The following is a 25570-nucleotide window of genomic DNA, read 5'->3' on the forward strand; positions in this document are numbered from 1 at the left end:
TGTTATTACGCCACGTGAAAGTATAGAGTTGCCGCAGGAGAATAAATATAGGCGTACCTTTAATACAACATACAGCCGTAATTTATTTACGGCTACGACGATTTTTTGCACTATATATTCGTTCATATAGTGATATCGAAGCTTTCCTAGAAATTTCGCCGGCTCCGGAAGTCCCATATTACTCATGAATAATACATGGAAATCTCGCCTATAAGAAACGTTTCGCTTAATTGAACGTGCGTTTACATACAGGTCCAATCATCTAATGCGAACAGCCAGAATAAGATATTTTATCTAATTATTTTATCGAATAAATAAAAAGTTTTAAATTTTTATATTTCTCTAGATATCGAAAAAGTTTAACTCGTAAAATTATCTAAATTTACAATCAGTCATAATTTAAAAAATTATCAATGTTACGATACACATAATTTATGAAAAATATAAATAAAAAGAAATATAATACGAAAACAATTCTGTACTTTCAAAGATTAATGAGGTAAAATATTATGATATATTATTTATCGATACGTTTGCGTGTATTTGCAATTTTTGATTAATTTAGTGCCTCTCATATAGACAAAGCGTTTAATTTCGCATTTCTGGATGCAAGCGAGACCGATTCCGCGAAAATGGCGAAGAATATTTTTCGCCAGTGCTCCCGGTACGAACGGATGGCGACTATCGGGAAGAAGTCGGACAGTGTGCTTATGCAAACACTTTTAACCGAACGTTCGTGTCGACTCGCGTCGAGCTGTATCTCTGTGAAGAGAGAACTCCTTTTCCCCAGCCTCTTCGTTGTAGCCTCCTTGTGTTTGTCTACGCTCGTATTTGCCCGACGCATTCCACGGTCGCTCGCGTTGCACCGGCGCAATCAGTTATGGCTGTGGCGAATCGCTGCGCTTTGTAGATTATCGTTGTCTCCAAGATACCTTAAGATGTTTTAGTTATACCAAAATTTTTAATGTTCGTTCTGGCTTGATTTTTTTTTTTTTTATATTGCGTGTAATAAATTATTAAATATTAATGATAATTTAAATAAGCAATAAAAAAATAATGTAAATTCTATTGTAATATTTTTTTTTTTTTTTCATATTATAAAACAGTGATGTTATCACATAAGAGAAAATTATTTATTCTATTTATATTTATACGTGTATATATATATGTAGATACTCGTGTGGAACATGTGTCAAGCTGGATTAAAACAGCGATGAAACACGAGGAAGCTTGTAGTTGACAAAGGGTGCAAAAAATAAAAATCCACTTTTACCAATCACGTAGATCGCAACACGTCGCAAACGCTTGCTGGACATCATCGTGGCACGATTGCGTGTGCGTGAATATGCGTGCGGGAACGAAAGGGGATGTCCTAAGATTTGTCACTGTCGCGGACCGTTTGGCAGCGATAATGTTCGCAAGACGGATCGGTCTCGGTTTGCTGAACCTAACCGTCTATATATTTGATGTCTACATATTTGATGACAAGATCGGATCCACACGATACCCTTTAACTGACCACCAATCAACATCGTTAACGATACATTCCTTCGCTAATCGCGGACAATTTGGCAAGAAACTCGAGCTTCTTAAATAATTATAGCTTATTCGGATTTTAGTGGCATGTTTCTTTCCCATTCATTTTTATTTCTAATTGAATTTCAGATTAATTGCCAATTTACATAATTAAATTAAAATGTACGATATTCACGTTATGCATATGTGTGTAAATATATATTTTAATATTTTCAATTTTATAAAGCGTACGTTTCTAAAAAGAGTTCAAAAATAAACGAGAAAGAGGGAGAGGAGAAAGAGTACATGTTAGAAATAGATATTTAAGAAAAGCTTTCATATGTGTAAGAGCGAAATAGATTTTATATAAGAGAGAAAGAGACATACATATGCTATATAGAAAGCTTCTATTCCTGTCGGTTTTCTGTACTTTTAGCATCTTGGAATAGCTATCGAATATAAGTGGTGATTGTATTTCTAGTACCGGCTCTCTTTCGATGTGACGGAGAGGTCAGGAAAATTGGGACGTTAGAAAACGTAATATCGGCATGTGTGAACAATCGTGTACTTATTGATTCGTTGCACAAAGCCTCTGTTACACCGCCGCGGTTGACACTACTCTACATCGCGGATTAATTCAGAATAACATCGGCGATAACAGCTTTAATCTTAGTCGTGGCCGATATTGGTCGAGTGTTGGTTTATCGTCGATATGAAACGGTTGGGTGGCGCTTGACATTACGAGAATCGTTCTAGTGAATATTATTCATTCGCTGAATGGATTTCAAGAAGTCTATCGACGAATAACGAGAACTTTTTATTGCTATTCGAGATAAAATATAATGATCGCATCCTATTTTGCCAAGAAATACAATATGCATCCATATGTCCTCAATATATACACTACGTTATTTTGAAAACATTATAAGATTATCAATGGATTTTTCGATAAGAATCGATTACTATCGATTTCGTGAAATTAGGTCAATTAATTCCACAAATTTGCGTAATAATCAATCAAGAATCGTTTTAACAGACATAAATATGGGAATAATGACTTTATCAGAAAGAATGGAATATTTACTTTCGAAATATATATACATATATTTATTTTCTACTCTAAACCAAAAATAAGATAATCGTGAATTTGTGAATTAAAAATGTGTCAAGAATAATGATTACATAAACGTTACTTTGTGTGTGTCTATGTATATGTGTACTTACGCACAGCATATCTGTATAGTATATCCGATGAACATAAATCATAAAATACTATAATAGCAGGAAATTAGTACTTCCATTATAATCCTTCATGGTTGATCGAAGATTCGATTAGCGTTTAATAGTATAGAGCTATTTATATCTTATTGTTAGCGTTATATCTTATGTGGTGTCATCGTTGAGGTCTTAATTTATTTCTGTCAACAAATTTATTATTATATATATAACAGAAAGAGAAAATTTTTAACATACATATATGCGAAGAATTCGTAAAATATTTTAAGATACTTTTTGAGACCACTTTTCATCTAGATCTTGAATGATTCTCTGAATGTGCAGAATTCTGAAGAAGCAGGTTTTTTTGTGAAAGAATTGCAATAGTATCTTGTCAGTTTTTTATTTGTACAAGAGATTATTTCGATTACTGATCAGGCATCTATTTTAAACGTTTATTTATACAATGCAATCTTATTTATTAATTAATATAAAATATCTTTTCTCTATTTCTTCTCTCTATAATAGAAAATTATATTTATAAACATTTAAAATGTATTAATCAAATAATTAGCAAAATTCTTAATTTCATTTGAAAAACTTATCGAAAAATTATTATAATTTTATTGGAAATCTTTGACGATATCATTTATTCGCGATGTCATTTAATTTATCGAATACAGCTAATAATCGAGATGCTCATCAATTAAAAGATTATCAGTCTCGTTCCGTCCTTCTCTCATGGTTTACACACATATACACACATACACATATAATATATACTAACTGATAAGTCAGTCTTGAAAGCCAACATGAGAGATATCCGGCGCTTGCGTAAAACGGGATGATGTGCGTATATATCAAAGCTTTTAACCGCGTACGCATCTTCGTGCGGTCGGCTTCATCGACACGTGGGGTACCGCGTATCGATACATGGACTCCAGTAACCTTCGCGCGACTGACCACGTGGTCGAATGTGATGAATCAAATCCGCGACAACGGCGCTTGCTCGCAAGTCGTCGGTCAAGCACGTACTTTCTCAGTATAGGCAGTACGTGTCGATAAATCATTGTTTTTGTATAATTTTAATTAACGATTACATATGCAGTACAAACTGCAAACATTCCGTTCCGCAATTAATCGGTAATAAAGAGACAAAATATACGTATAATAGTGAGTGAAAAGAAAAAGACATCTACTGTTATCATGGTGTTTCATTATTATGTTCTTTGATATTATAGTTTTTAGCAATATTTGTCAATTTTTTTTCACGATAATTTTTCATATTTAATTTTATATATATGATTAATTTAATAAATAATTTTCTTTTGTATCTAAGCACAGATAGATGTCGTATGCTGGATTATATAGTGTTAAAAAATTAATTTTATTTTTATCAATATTAATATTTTTTAATTTAAATGAATATATTTAATTTTTTTATACACACACATTATAACTAAAATATTTCTATTTCTTGATACGGCAAAAGAATTAATATCTTTGTTAAATATAATAATAATGAATATAATGTGAGCATACGTCACTGACGTTATTTTTAGTAATTCTTCTCGTCATTGGATTTCATCGCGCGACATAGATGCGATTGCAATTTCTTGCATCATGCCAAGAGAGCATGATATTTATTTTAATCTACATTTCCATCCGGTTTCTCGATATGATTTTCGAGGCGATATGATTTCTAGAGCTTTTTCCCGTGCTCGCGCCAAAAGAGAGAGAGGGGAAAACATTCGCGAATGCACGTATTGCGAATGTCACATCATGTATGTACGTGGTAAATGCACCACAAGCCGATGCACATCGCACGAGTGTTCCGTCAATCGTATCTCGTAGAGTATTCACAGTTAATACATAAGATATATATGATAACGCAACGGAGGATAGCGGGTACGGAGTGAAACATAATCTTATCATAGTGTGCAGATGTCTCGAATTATTTATATTCTTCAATTAATGGGGTGAAGCTTTTATTATATACGTATTGCATGTGCATATCTATACACGCTCAAATGTGCCATATGCCTTTCTTTATGCACAATATATATAGAGTCTATTATAGATATGAATTAGAAATCGTCACAATTTCTTATTTATGATTGTACGAATTAATTTAATCTGAGATGGAGCATGTGTATTCATCTTGTATCGAAATTTTTAAGCACGGTTTCAACCTTTTAAAGGCTGATACCTAAGTAAAAAGTAATGTTTTTCTAATTTAATGTCAAGTTTAAATGCCTGCGGTATAAAAATTACAAAACAATGCTTTCAATCAAGATTGTGTAATTATCTTCGAGTGAAACGTTTTAAACCTGAATATTTCGGGTTTATAGTCTACGGTTTGGTGATTGACGAAAGAATTTAAAATGAAGGCCGTGAATGGATATCTTGTGGAGCTCGCCGCGCTTTCTGCGAACAGAAAATCCATTCACACGTTCGCGGTCATTTAAACAACAAGAGGACAATCCGCCACTTGTCAAGGCGCCATTCTAACGCATCTATTACCCGTTTGCAGATATTACCTTCGTAAGTTAAAACTTCGTTTTCTTGGCAACGTGTTCCCGTGACATTTTATGCCATTCGCGCTCATTTTCTACTTTTCGTGGAATTCCTCATCTTTATACATATTCATAGATATAACAAAAAAAGACAATCTTTAAAAGAAAGATTGATTCATAGTGAAACCGAGAGACGTACTTGAAATGATTTAAATCAACAATAATATTCCGCTACGTACTTGTCATCGAATACCATGTTTGTATATAGCATATTGTATACTCGAATATGAAAATCATTGTTCATTTCTCTCAGTTACAAATTTTTGCCTCGCGTGTGTAAGTTGCACGCTTAAGAATGCGAAAAGCCTGAGCACCACTGTCCCGGGCCACACATGCAGTATTATTGTTGCAGAGTGGATCTCTCGTCTTCTCACGAGACGCGCTGTTGGTGTAGAGGCGCGAATGTTATTGCAACGGAAAGTTGTGGTGTCACAAAGCTGCGGTGGGTCCGCGTGGCGTTATGGTCGCCATCGCGGATCGCCTAAAAACGCGTCGAATATATCGGTGAAACGTGTCTCTCTCATGTTACCGTGGCGCGTATTATCAATCTTGATCGCCGCGTAAAAATTCGCAAACGAGAAGATCGTAACGCGCCAAGTAGCTACGGACCCAAGCTACACCGGCCGGCTACGCTGCTGTTAGAGAGAGGCTTGAGTTTCAGGGGGCCCGGGGCAGTACATAAAAAGAATTATTAAGCACTGAAAACCGCGTCGTTTACCCGCTTCGCATTCTTTTATATTTATAGCTACGTCTTCATTCGTTTCTCTCTCGTACGACTTTATTCAGCCGGCCGAGCGTGCGCTCTTTCACTAGCTTTGTCCGTTTCTCGGAAGAATAGGGTCGTTCATAGAGACTAAAAGAGCGAAGATTTATTGCACGCTGGGAGATTCAATCATGGGGCATGTCGTAAGATATAAAGAGATAATGTTCATCCTGCGTTGTGTAATTAATAAGAACTAATTCTTATCGTTTATACATAGAATGGTATGAATGTTGATTTGAGAAATTTTCTCTACGTCTAAACTTCAAGAAAGGGAAGAGAAATCAGAACACATAAGCCAACTCAGATGGCAAGACTGTAGCTACATTAGATTTCCAATTTATATATTACATTTCTTTTTAGTTTTTCACTAAATCCAATGTAAAACTGTTCATTTTCAATTTAAACTTTTGTTATTCAATATAACGGATATTGCTTTATCAAGGTACAGAATAAGTTACTCAAAAGAATAGCGATATGTAGTAATAAAACAGTATGAAAAAATCTCGCAAGTAAATTAATTAATGGCGAAAATTGGAAATAACGCAGTGGCCATTAAATTTAATGAACTCTGTATAATTTATCGAAGTAATATCTCGCTTCCCTCTGATTAACTATACGTCGATTGAAAGAGTTTGCACGAGAGAGAATTTTCGTCCTCTGCGAGCGAAGACTGCGCCGCTTATTAATTCTCAAGCGACGTTTAAGTCAGTGCGAATGCGCGTTGGCAGCAGCGAGACTCCTTGACAAATTTTAAGATTGACGAAGGAATCTCAGGGAGATTGTTGGTAATAATTTGAGGAACCGCGATAGACCACACAGGACCAGAGGGGTGTATCCTCGAAGGGTCCTGACTTCTGAGATGTAGGTATGCGTAAACCTTCTGGCACGTTACGGTGAAATAAAACGTTGAACGTACCTGGCGTGCCTCCGTCCACTTCCAGATCCTCTCTCACGAATCCCGCGAGACACCGTCGACCCGTGCTTCGTCGTTACGTTAATGGGACGGGCGCTATTATTTAATTTCACCAAATTGCCAGACGGTCCACTCTCCGAAACAGGCGTAAAACCTAAAAATCTCGGTTCGGATCTCTTATACTCCGGAATTCTTTCCGGGAGGAAAGGGAACGAAACTCTTAAGGCAAATAAAATCGAACTTGGTTCTCATCCCCTGTGCGACTATGAGGTTTATCAATTTTTTCCCCCATCGTTAATTTTCTTACTAATTTATTCATACCATAAATAAATTAATAGTGCGACCACATACCGCTAAATTCATATATGTTATAATAAAATTTTTTTCTTTTTTCTTGAAAGCATATCTTTGGTTCCGATAATCTTTATGCTTCTTGCGCGAGAACATCGTCTGCGTATAATTTTCAAAGAACTTCCAATTGAATCATTCTGTCGCCCCTACTGTCAGTCTTACTTTCTACGGAGGATATACAAAAGGATCGGAGAGACGATCTCACCAGCTGGTAACCTCGTCGCGTCCATCTGGAGAAAGGAGTGATCGTTCTCGTCGGTATTGCGCAGCGAACGCGGGAGTTGAGTTACATCGCGGTGTCGCACGCGAGAGCAAAGGGAACGGAGGAGAGGAGAAAACGTATTAAAAGGGCATAAGAGAGCGGGCCGCGACCGCAAACTGATTAAATGCGGTCTGCGCAGGCCACGCCGCGGGACTTAATACGAGCCGTCATGTAAGCTACACGGGGCCCGAAGGGGACCCCGTATGACGCGCGCGCCTACTACACACGACACTCTCCACGTGGTCTCTCGCTTCTCGGTCTCTTTGAACCAGTTTCTCTCCTTTCGCGTTTAACGCGCGCGTTTTGCGGCCGCCGCCAGCGGGTCGGAAAGAAATTGTTTCTCGCATCTATGTACTACCTTATTGAAAACGAACGCTTTCGTAATCCGCGAAAATCTTACGTAAACGTATACACAGAAAATATTACCATGAGCGATATATGGCACCTATATAATAATATATATTGTCGCGTGTATATAGGATTCTCTTTATTTCATACACGTATCTATGACTTAATATGTATGTATGTATGTCAGCTGTTCGTATCGATGTAAAAGTGTGGCACGTATGTATTATAGTTTTGTAACATTTTCTTCGTTATATGTTAAGAAAAGAGTTTTGCAACGCCTTTTCATGTCTCGCGTTCTTGCATCGTGATAATAGCACCGTCAATTTTTTCTACTAAGCAATTTAGACGCAAGCGCGCGTGATAAGATATTTCAATATCTCTAGAATAGATACAAAATATTTTTTAAAATATATTTGCTCATCAAAGAAGAGGATCGCGTGTAAACATGAATATATTTATCAAACGATATAGATTGCATTTCAGATACATGTGGCACACAAAATAACAATTGAGAACGCTTTATTTATTTAGGTATTGTCTGAACGTGTTGACAATGAGATGTCTGACGAATATCAAGCGAAGATAAATGTATTAAAGTCAGAACGTATGATTGGCACGAAGTCTACAATCTGTGACAGCAATGACTCATAATAACATTTTGTGGATCGCTATACAAGCATAGTTTAGAAGATAAACGGTATTTTGGTTGGAAATAATGTCCATCGACAGAGAGATATTCACACATCGCGTTCCGGATATATAATTTTACATTATCATATTGTTTAGTCTGCTATTCTTTCATAAAAAAAATGCATTTAATGTCTCTTCAATATGCTTTTTCAAGCAACGATTTTACATTGATTAAAATCTTCTATTAATTTTTAATATTTTCTGATTATGCAAATTCACAATTATAAAAGATATCATCCGCGCGTTGCCTCTAAAAAGAAAGGAAAAAGAATATTTCTCTGATATCTCGTTCACCCAGTTGATGCCGAGCGAAATAAGTCGCGATTTGTTACGTCCTAAAACTGGTCGCAGGTTGCAAGCAGGTAGCAGATTGCCACAAGAGTGACTAATTGGTACGCACAGACTGCAATCTGCAGCCTGGTAAGTTTGTGACAAATAGAGGTAGAGAAAAGCGCGCAACGTTTGTGACATAACGAACCGCTTAAAATGTTTTTCTCTCTACATAAGACTTATCGTATCAATTATTCACCGACGTAATAAATACGACGCGTATTCTAAAACATCCGTGATGTTTATGGATGCAGGCATTATTACATTGGCCGTCTCATCAATCATTGTATCTGTAGTCGAGTATTTCCATTTTTTTACACGAATTAACAGATTGCGAGGTAATAGGGAAGTGTTATCAGTCAAAGAATTTATAGAAATATGAAAGAAAATGTGAAATGAGAGAGACTACTCTAACAATAAGAAGACATTATTAGTTAATATTCAACATAATATTTTATGCAAAAATCTATATTAATTTCGTGCGCGACAATAATGTTATTAACTATAAAATATTTTTTTGCGAGCCAATAGTTACAATGTTGAATTTTGAACGCAATTGAATCTTTTTCTCGGTGCAGATCTTCCAAAAATACGCAGAGAGCGAGCTGCAATCACCGGCTGATTATCATATACATACAGTAACATAGCTCTGACATATGGTCGATAAAACGCGAGTCGCAGTATATTTTTTTATACGCATAGAAAAGCATTACTCGCGATATCGCCTTGATTCGAATTGCATGAGATTATAACGTTAATTAGCAACGATTAATCGTCGACTACCTGCAAGCGATCTCGTGGAATTTGGAGCGTTTGATCTTTTTTAAAGCACGCGCCGTTCGCCGAAGTTAGGTCTAATAAAGACTTCGTGTATGCGGACTCATTCGTTTCGGAGCCGACTAAAAATAGAAGAAAAAAGGGAGGAAGAGAGGGGAAGGGGGAGGATATTTCAATCCGTGACCGTGTCATCGGTTACTCAGCGTGGAAGAGTTCGAGGATGTGGACAGCTCCTGACGATTCGTCATCCGAGCAGATCATGAGTGACGATTATATCAATTTAATTTACATTCGCATGAGCTTCGTTTTAAATAAGAAGAGACGTTCTTTCGACGCGTCATGCTTATCAACACTCTTGCCTCGCGAGAGAGAGCTTCAGGCAATTAATCCGATCAGTTTATCAAAGATTGACACGCGACCATTGTCTCTCTTTCTCTCTCTCTCTCTCTCTCTTGGATGATTCGATCGATTCGTTGTCAGGCGAAGGTCAAGCTGATATCGAAACGGGGATCGTGATAAGTCTTGGCGCGTACAAATCCGTAGCTTCTACATTGAGATCGAGCATTTCACGTCGAGTGACGCGATGTGATGTTCTCTCAAAAACGTTGACCGTAGAAGTAAAGGTATCTTCTCGGCCTCTCAGCTAGATTTCCGCCCCGACTAGCGAACAAAGGTCGTATCCCATTGTTCTATGATTTACGCTAGTGTCGGACCTCAGGTATCTCGAACCAGGTTTCTAGTGAATTTTGTCCGTAGCACCGGCAACCGGCACTTGTCGCCTTTGATAATTAAGCGAACATCCCGATTCACCCTCGCCTCTCCCCCCCCCCTCTCTTTGTCTCTCTCTCTCTCTTTTTTTTCTCAATATGCCAATAGATTGTCACTCGTTTCTCTTTCTGTTAATGTATGTGTGTGTGAAACGAATTCCTTTAGAATAGCTTCTAGAGGATGCAACGTGTAAGGGTAGGTAGCCCAACACAGATGGTACAGATTAATTCAGATAGGTAGGAAGCGCTTTGTACAGATCAAATCTACCGACGATCAGGACCGTATATATCGGTGGTATCACTAAGGAATTTTCGCTATGTTATCGGAATGTTAAAGTCTCCTCGAAATAAATTTGATTTTAGTTTGAAATAAAATCGCCACACACATTATTTCGATTTTTTTTACATCAGATTATAATATACTTTAATATAATTATAATTTTTTTTTATCTCTACTAAAATACTCATAAATATGAAATAAATCGTATTTTATTCTTTGAAATAAAAGAATCGTGAAACGAGATTTACAAAACAATGTTGAAGGCCTTGTTATGCAAGGTCGTAAATTATTCGTATATTACGAGTGTGAAAGAAAATTTTACCTTGAGTGTATGTCTCGAAGGGCTATTGTCCACGTGATACGGTCCTAAAAGGCGCCACTCTCCCACGCGATGCCCACGTCGTTCGATGAATTAGGCCACTTGGAGTAAGATTTGGCGACATGTAGTCGGAACTCTTTAGGAAATAGAAATAGCCGAAAAGGGACGGCGGACTGAATCTCGTAAAATGTAAAATGATGAGACCCTAATGCTCACTTATCGGTTAACGTCCAGCGCGAGGGGAAATGAATTAAAGCAACAGTTTGTGAATTAATTATCACTTCAATCAATTATTAAATAAAATATTTCTAAGATATTTAAATCACTAAAATATTAAAATTTAATGTTACATAAAATTTATTATAGCATCACATATTTTTTTGATAAATATATTAATTTTATGTGTTTTTTTTTATATGAAAATAATACTTTCTCAAAGGTAAGATTTGTACGATATTTTTTTATCAATTTCAAAGTTTTAACATGATATATATTTCAATAAATAAGCTTGAAATTGAATACTCGATCTCGTTGAAAGATTACTTGAAATTAACTGCAAAAGACAATTTTATCGCTTCCAACCCTTGCATACTGACACTTTAGTTATCACGATACTATTAAAGGTACGTGTTATACAAAACGTTCTACAATGCAGACTACTATCGTTGGCTATCTACACGCTGGCGGGCATCATCTCGGATGTTGAAACCGTGTTGAACATGCACATTTAATAGTGCAGCGTAAGCAGAGCGCAGGAACGCGTATATACTCGGTTGGCGCAGTCGTTGATTCCTTACAGCCGCTATCAAGGCGAAACGAGCGAGCCAATGCGATGACAACGGCGCGGTCGCACGCGCGTCAGGAATTAATCGGCGCGCGAGATTGATAATTAATTATCTCGTTGTGCCGGGCCACCGGGCGTTCGCGACGTTTCGCTGTACTCCATCATCAGTGCCTGGCTCTCTCTCTCGCGTCGCGGAGAGACGAGAGCTGCACACATCGCGAATCTTTATTTTATTATTTTTTTTTCTCGTTCCATCTCCTCACCGCGCTGCTGGCATCCTCGTTATGGACGCGAAATCCGAAACGCATGTTCCGCGAAAGAGTCCTTGAGTGCCTCGTGTGAATGGTGCAACATTCAACATTCATTGAAATATATTAAAATAATCGTGTGTGTTCTCGCGCGCGATTCAACTCACTCTTAGAAAAACAAACTCTCGGGTTCTCTCTCGGCTTTCGCGTGGATTACGCAATCGAAACGCTCGTCACCGTCAATGGACACACGAGTCTCAGTGCGAAGAGAAGTATGGAATATATATACCACACACAGCCGATATACGCCTTGTACCGTAATTTATATACCGCCCGGCCGTCACACATCCCGGCGGCGAAATGAAAGTAATAAAAAGAGATAAATAAATCGCGTCGCCGCGCGGCTATCGATACGTGCGCGCACTTTCGATCTGCGGATTGTCAGTCCGTTTATAAAGTGACCTTTAAGTTATTGTGCGTCGAGTGTGTGTTGCGTGATGGTTCAAAAATGCGAGTGTTCGGAAACAGCGCGAGGATGTCAGGATGCGGGAGAAACGGCGGGAAGAATATTCCGCGAGCGAGGAGTGTCTTGAGGAATATATTTGGAGAACAAAAATATGTGGGACCAGCAACATTTGCGTCGATGTCGCAGTTTAAACGCACAGAGAGAATGCAATAACAACGTCTCCCAAAGTGCTAATTTTATCAGGCGTATCGAGAAGATAATGAATAACCTATCGAAAATATACTGATAACAATTTAAAAATATAATAACTTGTAAATTGAAACATTACGTTGCAATTTTCGAGTGGTAACAGATGGTCAAATGACGACGGGGATATGGTCATTTCGTCAAAATTTGAATGTAAAATTGAGGGAATTTTTTTTTAAGCAACGACATATATAAAATGCACAACCTTTATTGGTGCAAGAAAATTTTCGGTATCAAATTTTCTCTCGTTAGATATGAATAAAAAAATCTGGAACGATAATATAATACACCCAGATAATTATTCCAAGACATATACGGGCTAAAATATAATTATAAGTAGTTGTGCATCCGCGGTGCTATTTCTAAAGCTGCAACCGGCGAGACGCGCAAAGTTTGCCGCCACGTGTTGCTATATGAAATCGTCGCAATCTTTTCACCGGCTCGGCCGAGCAATCTAAAGCGCTTTCCATATAATTTCACTATATAAAAGAGAGCACGATATACGTATGGCAAGGTAGAAAAGTGCGTAAGATAGAAAAATATACGCGGATACAGGGGGGATATTCGTACGAGAAGTGCACACATTTTCTGTGAGATAGAGAGAGAAAGAGACAAAAGGAAGGGTGGGGAAGAGAGCACATCGAGATGGAGGGGCAGCCTCGTGTACCATACGAATGGAGGGGGGGTACGAGAGGGGTGGGGGTTCGTCGTAAGCGAGCGGCGGCGGCAGCAGCAAAGCAGCGGCCAGGTAAGCCGACGAGTCGACACTAGTGGGGCTGACTTGCGCGTCTTCGAGTCGTCGGGATACACGGCGAGCAGCACAGCGGCACTGTTGTTGTATCGTACCGTCGTGCTACGCGTGTTATACGGTCGTGTCCGTCGCATTTGCCGTCATCGTCGTCGTGGTGTCACCGCGTTCTGCCATCGGAGAACGATCCGGATGCACCCTCGTCGCTAACTCTTGTCCTTTTCTCCCTCGCGCGAAGGAGGGCGCGATCGCTTCGCAAGGGCGCTTTCTTCGCGCGCATTTTTCGGATCATCTTGGTCAGCCACGTTCGCACCCCCGAAGCAGACTCCTCGTGACCATAGAAATATGCTGGCAGGCTTCCAAGCCCGCGAAACTACTTGACGTACTGGCCACGTTGTCGTCGATGATCGTCCCGAGGACACGTTGCGCTCGCTTCTTATTCAGTCATCGGGGTGGAATCGGGATGGAATCGGCGTGTGAATGAGAGGTTTCGCGCGAATCGCTTGGATATACAGGATTGTGTCTCTCGCAGGATGCTACATTGTCTCTCGTAGTTGCCACATTCATTAGTACCGGTGCACTTGTAGTGTAATGCCGCGGATGCAATAGTGACGCGACGGTGCAGGTAGCTTCAGAACGGCTCGGAATTTTTTTTCGTTACTCCTAGTTGGAGTATCAAGCGCGAAGTTGACGTAGTGCGTATAACAATCTATGTGTTAAACAATCCAGTGTTGTCGATCGGAGGGATTGCAGTGTGATTCGTAGCTGCAGGGAGACAAAGTGCGACAAAGAGGAAGTCAGCGGCGTCGTTTGATGCGAGGATTTTAAAAGCAGCTTCCGGAGGCCAGCCCGACGCAATGCGTCGACGCTGCTGACGCAAACGCGCCTGGATGCGTCTCACTCTTAGCACGTGAGTGTCTCTTTTTTAATATGACAAAAATAAAGGAATAAAAACGAGAACAGGGTTTCCGCGCAATCTTCTTTTCCGACATCGTTCTCCACATCGGATTATTCGATCGAGTCGTGTGTGAATCGATTGAGTTAAGATGATTCCGAGGGGATCAGATGAAAGGACGATCTCGGCATCTCCGCCGCATTACACCGACACTTGAGTTTATACCTTCCTCTCGTACATCCTCGAGGATCGTACACGCGCGTGTATCCACTTGTGACGAAAAAAAATCCGTAAAAAAAAAATAATTATTCCCCGTATGGTTCGTGGTGGGGCCTGCGTGCTGGTGCTGCGTGCGGTGGCGGTGTTATTGTTGTTATTGTTATGGGTGATAGTAGTGGTCGCGCAAGTGCGCACGCGACGACGACGGTGGGTGAATGATCCTGGCTCCGAGCTGACAAAGATACTCGTACACGAATACTGGGATGACGTCCGCTTCGGATCACGCGGTTCCTTCACGATCTCGTCAATCCACGTCGTCTAACGCGGAACCAAATGTAAGTTCACGCTTCCACGCGCAGGGTCTCATCGCGATATACGCTGACGCGATATAGGCAGACTTGTTTCTAAAAATTCACGTGCGCTCAGCGACGGATAAACGACGAGCTGTGAAAACGGTAAAGGCTTGTGAGACGAAAGTTCAAGCATACGCTATTCAATGATTTAATAAGTGGTTTTAATAATCGCCATAGACATAAATATATTTTTATATATATTTTATTTATATTTATAATATAAAATAATATATGTGTATACATGACACAATTTGTATGAGTGATGGTATTGAATATTTTGATTGTAATGTGCTTATTATTTGCGTACTCATTAAATTACTTATGTTTTAATTTTCTTTAAAGAAGATAAACTTCTCCCTCTGCTCTTTACGGCTCACAGCTTATCGTTTGCGATGTTATGCACGTGTTTCTCAAGTAAACTCTTTGCTACAGTAATCACAATTTCGTTTTAAGATTTCATTCAGATTAAACATATATCGATATATACGCCGCGGATTAGTTTGAGATCGTTCATCGATTGAATTCTCTTGATGATAATAATATTATTAGTACGTAAAAAGAAAAAATGCGACCAGCAAATTTTGTTTGTCGAAAAACGTGCTTGATTTTAAGCTGAAGCTTAGATACATAAACACGAAACAGTTTGAAAAAATAAATTGTCGAATGAAGTATAGGCTTTGTCCGAAAAGAAAAACATCCATTCTGAGACAGGAAATTTTTCGTGGAATTTTTCAACATCAGACAGGTAATGCGACGAGTGGGTCCGAAAAATCGTGTCGATTTTAAAGCGCAGTTATGTTCAAATACGGTAAGAGACAAGTCGTACCTCGCTTGTATAACGGTATCCCTTACGAGCGCAGTATATGCTACTGGAATAGTTTAAGGGAGAAGATCGACTCTCTCCGCTCTTGGAGGTCCTTCTTCCCTATTATATACGTACGAAAATAGCCTCTTCTCTTCCGCGCGATAGTATAATAAATCTGCATTGCAATCGTCTCGATGTCTTTGAACGAGATATTATATTTTAATTTGCATGAAACGTCTAAAGAAGAAAAATCGAGCTTCCGTCTCTTTTAAAGTATCACTTTTAATTTATTTGCACTGCTCTTGCTGTATAACGGTTTCGAACAGCGGTACTCAACCAACCCTTTGTCATATTGGACCAGTAACCCCTGCAGATGAGCGTAACCGACAGGACCTTGACACGATTTGCAGTCGACTAACGAAAAGCTATATACCCTTTCAAGCCAACGGTTATTCATGTTAGGTAGGGGAATTCACGCGTGATTTCACGGTGCTGCATACACGCCATTTGCGGCTTGTGTATGCATTCAATTCGGTACTTTATTCTCCACATTCATCTTTATTTCTCTATTCTGTTCTTCAATTCTATATTCTTCTATACGTAATTATATTTTCTATTATAACACGATGACATGCTACATACTTCTTTGTTAATGATTTTGATCTTATAATTAATCGTCTTCGTAAAAATTTAATATCCGAGTACAAATTAAAAATACACACTCTAATTAGATAATCCACTTTAATTCAATCCAATTTTTAATTGCGCTACTATTTTGTTAATATTTTTCGTGTGACAAAGTGTGTTTCTCAGCGATTCTCAACTTCTATTATAAATAACGAGAGAATTCAAGATATAAATCTAAACACCTCACATATTTGCTTATACCTATAAACGTAGGAACTAAAAAATATCAACTGGACTTTCGAATCATTAAGTAGGACATTCCGACTTATCAGAAATCTGCGCGAATAAGTTTTGATTTCATAGGCGACACACTGTCGCAACAAATTGAACAAATCGCATTCTGTTCTCCAGATCAAAACTGATCAATTTAGGAAGACGGAGACCGAGAGAGATCGTTTTACTTTTTTTATCGAATAAACACTCGATCATTCGGAATTCCGCCACTTTGACGATTATCGGGAGGCCACAACTTGTCAGCGAGAAAATCAGATGATACGTCTGCGATAACGAAGCATATTTTAGATAAGGAAAACGCGTAATTAAAATACTTTTCGGATGAGCCGCGTGATTAGGCAACGATATATATTCAATCTCGACGCTCTTTGCTCTCTTCTCATTCATCTTTTTCCTTAACTTTTTTTCTGTTTTCTTCCCACGTAAATCACTATATTTTATATTTGATCAATCGTTGCCGATTAAAGACTTTTTCCTTCTTCCATCAATGACACCTTGCGGATGACACATTGTCAATCGTGCGCCTGAGCATTCTTTTTTGTCTTGTAAAATTGTAGATTTTGCGCCATTATCACAGAAAAAATTTGTCTCATTATCTGCATTCCGATTTATTCTGTTGCTGATCCTTATAATTACCAATATTTTTATTCACGGGGAAAGAGTATGCGCGCCCAGAACAGTACGTGTGTAACCGGGGATCATTCATTTTAAGCTGTATGAATTGCGAGGAATTATCTCCTGTTTCGATCCGAGTGACAGCATTCGTTGCGCCGTATGGTCATACGCCTTGCGATTCTGGAACCTTTCACGATTCATTAGCTTTTATCGTATTTCTCAGTAATGGGTGGGCGACTTTTGTCCACCTTCCTTACATCCACTGGACAGATACAATAATTTTTTAGAAGAAATTAACCAGTATAAGTTAAACTCTCTTACTCATTTGCTTTGCGATTTTTTATTTTTTCGTGGTTTCGATATTGAATTTAATTGCATACGTTAATAATATGCTAAAATTAAACACTATATCTTTTATGCAAATAAAAAGACAGTGGCATATTATCGCCGAAACGAAAATTAGCATTAACGCTTCATGAGAAATCCTTGCGAATTTTTCTTCGTGGAGCAGCAGCCCATCAGTATACCCATCGAATAAAGCATGACGCCGGGTAACAAAGCTCCGACTTACGTTACGACGCGCAAACATTTTAAATCCCCGACGAAGCGTGTGCTAACATGAATAATAAGCGAACATAGGAAAGATTTTAGCGGGGCCGATGACTGCACATAATGCATTTTGGTCCAGTCTTAGATCTTATTAAAGAATGTCCATGACACGGACATTTTAAGTTTGATCGTATTATTTTTTCTTTTTATAAAAAACTTCTAGAGAATTTGCGAGTTGAACCATCACGTATATAATATTTCGACAGCATATATACAGATAAATTCTTTTTTTACACAAATATATAGATATTGTGATATTTATTAGAAAAAAAAAACTGCATAATTTTGCTATTTATATTGTAAATTATTCCTAATTGTTTCATGGTTTTTTTTGCATGCGCGAAGATTATTTTTCATAATTTGTTTAACAAAAAATAAATGTTTAAGGAAAACGTTAAAAACGAGAAAGTGTCTAAAAATACTTTTGTGAAGAATATTTTGACTCATCAAAATTTGCATTCGTAGAGTTCTTATATTGTATTAATAAAGGTTGAAAAACAACCAAAATGGAATGTAAAAGTAGATAATCTCGTTTTACTGTTATGTGTGTTGATTGTAATGATATACCAAATAGCATCTATATTACATATGAACGCGAGTACAATCCAATCGGGGAAAATAAGATCGCGGTAATGATATTATCTATATCTTGTGTTATAGTTTGATATCGAATACTATTGCGACACGGTTTTATAGAACAAATGGATATGTATCTATGTACATAAAGTCCTTGAGCTCTTTTCGTTTAATATTAATTGTAAGATTAGATTTGTACAAAGAATCGCTTTCAATTTAATTTTTTATATAAAGCTGAATTTTAATGCATCTGTTTTATTTATCACAGATAAGAAAAAAGAATAACAAACGAAAAAAAAGGCGAATAAACTTTATTTATTTTGCTACATTTGTCTCTAATCTTGCTAATTAAAATCATATCTCGCGTAAAAATATCATTAAAAAGTAACACGAATATATATTAAACGCTTATCTCGAATCCGTAGGTATAACTTTGTAAATCTTGCATTTAATATCGCTTTTGAACAAACACTTTATCAGTGTATTTTAAGAACGGATTATTTCCAATTAATATGCGTTATTTGAATACGCGTTATCACATATTAATATTATAATTATAATTATAAAATAATTAATGATATATAATATTATTAATTATATACCGTAATTAATTAATAATTAATTAATATTATTCATATTTATTCAGTTTATGAATAATGAATTTTTTTATTCTATCTTGTTTATAAACCACTTTTTGAATACGAGCAGTAGCGTTTATTTTTTATCAAACTTAACAAAAGATCTATGTTTGGATATTATCGAAAGAGGGACGCACATTTTAACGCGTTTAACATAAGTAGGCTAGTTAACGACCAAGAGAGCGAACGTGATTTTCCTAGCAGCCTCTTATCGGTAATTTGGTCAATTACTAGGCACGATAACGTGTTAAGTAGAGGCATTCGTTTACAAGCAGAACTGCCCTGCGATTATGGCAGGTACAGCATACAGTACCTTCGATTCGTTCAACTACTTCGAAGCAATAAATGTGTATGTGTTACACCGATTGGGGTTCCACTTAATAATGACACGATTTTTATATATTACTGTTGTTTATCCGAAAGCTTGTTCTCGATTTTTCTAAAGGTATTTCTTTTTTATTAGAGACTTATAAAGTTTAAATTTTATTGTTTTATATTAGATTTTTATTTATATTTAGATCTTCTCTTTTCTTTTATATATTATTAACTCTTTTATTATAACTTATATAAAATGTAAAAAATATTGTGATTTTTATTAGACTTTAGTTCACTTTTTTCTACGTTAATACGGTAATTTAACCTTGCTATCTTTTGACAATGAAAGTCCAAGCAGCGGTTTAACGACGTGGAAATTATCCGCAATCGTGGACTGACAGATCTGATCGTGCGACAAATACAGCATGAAAGTAATGTAACGCTCCGCGTATACTGTGTGCGTATATAAGTCTGGTACTCTCTGTATTCGCATAAGTACTCTTCTCATTCTTTCGGTTCGTATGGGGAATTGCGAGATCGAGACATATTTATCGTACAATACATGAATGACTTGTAGACGGTGTATGCTTTTTTCTAGCCGACAATAAATATATTTAAAGAAAGATCAGTCTTTTTGCATAAATTCGAATTTAAGAGATTATCTGTCGATGATTTTTCGTTGGCCCTAAAATTTCTCGTGCATTATTTATTTTAAATAATAAATGTAAAAGTTCTACGTAAAGTTAACACACAGTGCTTGAAAATTAAGATTCTAACACTTGAATAATAAACACGTGTAAAAAAATATCATTTTTATTTAGCATATCTTGTAAAAAAAATTGTGGCAATTGTTTATTGGTGCATTTTATCTTGTGCGAAGACGCGCACTGTTATCGCATACTTTGCAGAACCGTACGGACGATCACGCGTGCCAGTTAATTTGTTCGTGCTTCGTGCACGATAGTCGGCGTTAGATCCTCTCCTCGGTCGGATTGAGTTCTAAGCTCGAGGCAAAGATCTCGAGACCGCGCCCTCCCTCGTTCCCCTTCATGACATGCGGACGTGGAGGCGACCGTACGCTATACCACTGCTATTAGGTATAGCTGCGGGTAAAAGCAATGCGCTGGCTCAGGACATTTCTACATCCGGTGTACGTTACGGGACATAAGCCGAACGGGTATCAAGTGACGTCTAATCCCTTGGAATTGCGTATTCTCCCCGTCTCGCGGAAGGAGAGACACGAGAGTTTTGCTTATGGGAACGAGTGTCTTCCTGCATGCTCCTTTCTCGTGAATTACTTGGACTACTAGACTATCTGAACGGTATACGCATTTACCTATATTCTACAATATATGTATATGTAAAGATACTTCGTGTATCCGCAGTATGAGTATCTGCTTTGTGAATTTATATGAAATCTATTTATAATTTATAATTAATAATAAGAACAATTAATTATAAAATTAAACAAATAGTAAATGTCTGAAATAATATATTTCTAATATATATTATATCTAGTACAAATATTTAATTGAGAGCTATGTAATAATTAAAAACATATCGCGACCTCGTTTTTTCAAGAAAATATAGGAAAATCGGTTATTCCCGCTTATTAATACATCTGTTATAAATGCATTGGAAGATCGATAAGCTTAATATGAATATCGTGAATAATCTCTTTTACCCTTTTTGAATATTTCTTTCCACGAACCTGCTTTTTATTTTACTATCTTCCGAGCGACTTGGTAAATCGATCGCGGTCATGACGTATTTATTCGGGGCATTCAACCGCAATTGAATTTGCAACCATAGTGACAAAGTGTAAAGTCCACCATTATCGAAGAAGGAAGTAAATCGCGTGGACCGAAATCCATAAAGTCGTAAGGAATGATCGATGATCGTGGCCGAATCGACGCGACGGTCCGTACCTTTTGCGACAGGCAAAAATCCACGTGCATCGATCGCGACGCCTTTCTCTCAATGTAGTTTTCTCAGTGCGCAATAATTGCGGCGACAGAATCGTCTTTTCATACGACATATGTCATGTATACACGCGACTCACGTGCTTTTTTCTTTCTTTATTACTATCTGTCGCACGCAAAATTCGATTTAAAAGACAACCGATCGTTAACCGAATGAGCGAATCGCGTATCCAGACCGAGTTATTGCACTTTGATATCGCTTTTCTGGGAAATATCCAAGAATTTCGACCGCAGACGAAACATATACATTCATTCGTGTAATACACGTGCGTGCGTGCATGTGTGTGCATTTGTATCCGCAAAGAGATCGCATATTTCGCCCTTGCGAAATATATGAATATTAATGAAAATTGTTTGGGTTTTTTTTGCCTATGCGCTCGCATGGCAGAAAATTTGCGCTCATTGTTCCTCGATACGTGACAGAGAAACACTTACAGCGTAATCGATTATTCTCTCCACGTGTCATGATACTGTCCGGCGCGTTGTACTATATAAGAGGAGTATTTAGCCTAACTAAAAAAACTTCTATATTCTCTGTGGCGGAGATCGTTCTCCATCGTTGAATTTTTTTCGGTTTGTTTTTGTAAGAAAAATATATTTTTATTTATCTCTTTAATTCTATGTTCTCTTTCTCTCTCTTTATTTCTTGAGAGTCAAGCATATATATAAATAATGCATTTTATTTCAATATATATGATTTGTACGATATACACGTATTCAAATTATATTTATTCTGGCATTCAATTTATTAAATAATCTGTGTTTTATCGCAAAAGAAAATTCAACGATTCAATGATTGAAATTTTTCCATTTCCACATATTGTGTTAAAATTACACACGAAAATTATGGTACGAATTATGAGCGTTATATTAAAATGCAGCATAATTTTTAGTAGCGTTTGTCGCGATACTCTTTTATTAAGTATTTACACCGGTTCATCACGGTGTGAGAAACTGCTTACACGCGCACATTTATCGCGTCTTCGTATCTAATAAGCTTTGGAAAGTTTGTAACATATACGGCAATTACGCTTACATGATAATTTTAAATGCGATCACGAACATGCGACGGTACCCGATGTCGAAACGGAGCTACGAGACGAGCGGGTGTCTGAATCAAGAATCCGGTCAGTCAAGAAGACGAGCGGCGTAATGAGGATCATTTCGTCGCTCTAATAAATCAACTCTTTTCGTTTCGCGCTGCGTGGATGCGCAAGCATGTATGAGGATCTCGGAAACTTAATCGCTCGCACGCGAAGAATAAATAGGGATACTTACGATATCTTGATACTACATCTCGATCCCATATTACGAGGCAGGTCTAATTATGAAGTTATTTTACATTGATAATTAAAGGGTTTTCTGGTGAATTCAGTATCGATTGGGGGTATAGATAAAAAATCTTATGCAGTTAATTTTGGATACGCCTTTTAGCTGAAATTTAATTTCATACTTTCTTATACATCGCTAAATGTTTGCTATATAAAATTAAAACATTGCACGCGGGGAAAAGTGATAATATTAAATTAGATTTTATCGAGAAAAAATATCCTTTTATAATATTTTTGATAAAATTATGGAACGATATTAGTGGTAATTCTCGATCAAATTTAAAATTCTTAAAAAAAAAGAGTCCTTTCTAAGAAGGACTGAATTGCTTCGGAGATTTCGAGTCCTTTATAATCATACGCTGCCGATCGGTCTTGTCATACGCGCATCGCGTAATCTTTCATGCGAAATGTTCGAGTTTTTTTTTTTTTAGTCCTTTATGTCTCTGTTTCCACCTGCTTCGGCATCTGTCCGTATCAGGTCGAGCTCATCTCGCTGGTTAAAACCAACATAGTAGTGACAAGGTGGGATAAAAGCGACGTGGTTGGGGTCGTCACGGATTAAAGTAAATGCTATCCAGGACGCACGGTGATTTCCAGTTTGCATATTATCGAACTCGTATGGACGTCTGCTGGTCGCGCCAAGTACGAGGACTAGGGATAAGGGGTTCGCCGGTTGTAATTATTGGGCGTGGGGCTTCAATTAAAAAGTCAATCAGCCCGTTTCTCGGATGTGGTGATCCGTTAGACAAACGAGAGGGAGAGGGAGAGAGAGAGAGAGAGAAAACATAGTGCCGCCGACGCGTAAGAATGAGAAATATTTATGTAAATTTTTAATAATGTTTTACCGTGTTATTTGGAAGCATTTTTTTCAATATAATTTTGATCTGTATTATTATAATTAAAAAAAAATTATTTTAGATTAATTATGTCAATTAAATATTTTCTTTATATTTGTTGTATCAATTGCGCGCGATAGTTGACTACGTACGCAGTCCTCGCAGCAAAACAATTCTGCGTTGTAAAATTTAACATTTGCATGGATGATTTATGGCTGCGCCTATAAATTCTTCCGTTGTTTTACTAATTGGCTACGATTAACTGGCCGAGCAATTCGTGATGAGTTTGAATTCCATTTCGGTTCGTAATAACGAGTTAGAGTGCTCGTAAAAGAGTTCGTTCGTTCTTGGATAGGTCGCGCATCCTCCATGAAGCGGGCGATATAAGGAACAACTGTGTCCTCCAAAAACGGCGTAAATCTCTCTCTCTTCTTCTCAATTCCTGCCTCCTTCTATTTGGTTAGTATATCGTTAATGATCGTGTAAATCACAATGAACTGCCAAGTAACACGAATAGGACGGAAAGTTATGGATCGTCCAAATAAATCGACCGCCACCATGCGCGAGGATATAAGGGTAGACGACGTAGGAATCATCGGCCCTTATATCCTCGTTACCAGATCTGACGTCACTGGGTCTCTGGAGCTACCTAATGAGTGTCTTGGTGACTTGCTCTTCGGCGGCAATTAACTTTTCTACCGTGGCTACGTAATGGCACGTCACGGTCGATGACAGGTACGCTGAGAATAAAATAGAGAGGCTGGACGAGTTAAGATTAGCGGTTAATTTGATGACGTTGAACGCTATAAAACTATCATCACCTTACTCTGGCCGCGGAGATGTTTGAACGTTTTTTTTTAAACAGCATCTCTATTTCGTAATTGAAAGGGCAAGTGGACGAGAGTAGGTTGATTTATAGATTTTGAAGTTGAATCCATTACGGTAGTAGGATTTATTATTGCATATAGATTAACTAAAAATTGATATACTATTAAATTAAAATGTCACTTAAAATTAAAGAAGAGAAATGTATAGCGATATCACAAAAAGTAGCTTTCTTAAATTAATATCTTTTTTTACAGAGCTCTTTTTATGCGTTTGTTGTGAAACGATCGATATATACGCGCATACGCTGGACGATGATGATAATGAGTTTAGCCAATAACTTTTGTCGAGCGGACACTTTTCGCAGTTAAAGATTACTCTATTCGCGAATGTCATCTGGCGTTAAAGTTCGCTCACGTATTATTCCCGTTCTCTTGGTTCTCTTTATCCGAAGAACACGCATAGTGGGGACTGTGCCGGTCGGGTTATAACAATCTTCCATTATTGAGAGCCCTGTTTACAAATCGAACTCAGCGAGTTGATCGTGTGCGCCCAACCCACCGAGAACTCCCGAAAGAGCGGCGGCCATCGACTTTAGTTTAGAGTATTGCCACCACCGACGTCCACCCCCTCGAATCACCGTCGCCGTGCTAAAGTCTCCCCTTGCTCTCCCCTCCGCGAACCGGGTCCAGGGGAGACTTCGAGTTTTCTCAAGTTTTCGGGCGCCGCCACCACCATCGCCGCCACCGGGCAAACTTTATTCCGCTGACTTGTCGTGAGACCAGCAGCGCGTCTTGTTTTGTCCGCGTTTTCCACCAGCTCGCCCCTGGTCGGGCATCGAACTCGATACCCTGTACCACGTAACTTCTAAAGGGATGGTGCTGCTGGGGTTGAAGAAGAAGCTAGTCTTTGCAGTTACCGTTAGGGTAAGAAGGGGAAAGGGAGAAATGTCCTGATACACACACGTTCAGATCTTACGCTCCGACAATTTTATTCGTTCATGTAAATGTTGGCATTACATACGGTACCGTGTTCACCTCGCGAAAGCAACA

General features: G+C 37.9%; 1 protein-coding gene across 5 annotated transcripts in view; it reads left to right on the forward strand.

The window, feature by feature from the left end:
- Nucleotides 1-25570, forward strand: part of LOC145944415 (fibroblast growth factor 18) — a 133534-nt gene that overhangs the window by 60047 nt on the left and 47917 nt on the right. Inside the window, exon 1 of one of the 5 annotated variants that reach the window (XM_083052749.1) lies at nt 13599-15047. The exons of 3 other annotated variants lie outside the window; for them this stretch is intronic. In XM_083052749.1, the coding sequence (XP_082908875.1) occupies nt 15046-15047 (2 nt within the window). In that variant the 5' untranslated portion in view covers nt 13599-15045. Of the gene's footprint in view, nt 1-13598; nt 15048-25570 lie in introns of those variants that run through there. One more of the 5 variants, XM_083052732.1, reaches the window with a different exon arrangement.

This window comes from Prenolepis imparis, unplaced genomic scaffold, assembly GCF_030444845.1.
Source record: "Prenolepis imparis isolate NDT839.2.m4 unplaced genomic scaffold, iyPreImpa1.0 SCAF_1, whole genome shotgun sequence".
NCBI lineage: Eukaryota > Metazoa > Arthropoda > Insecta > Hymenoptera > Formicidae > Prenolepis > Prenolepis imparis.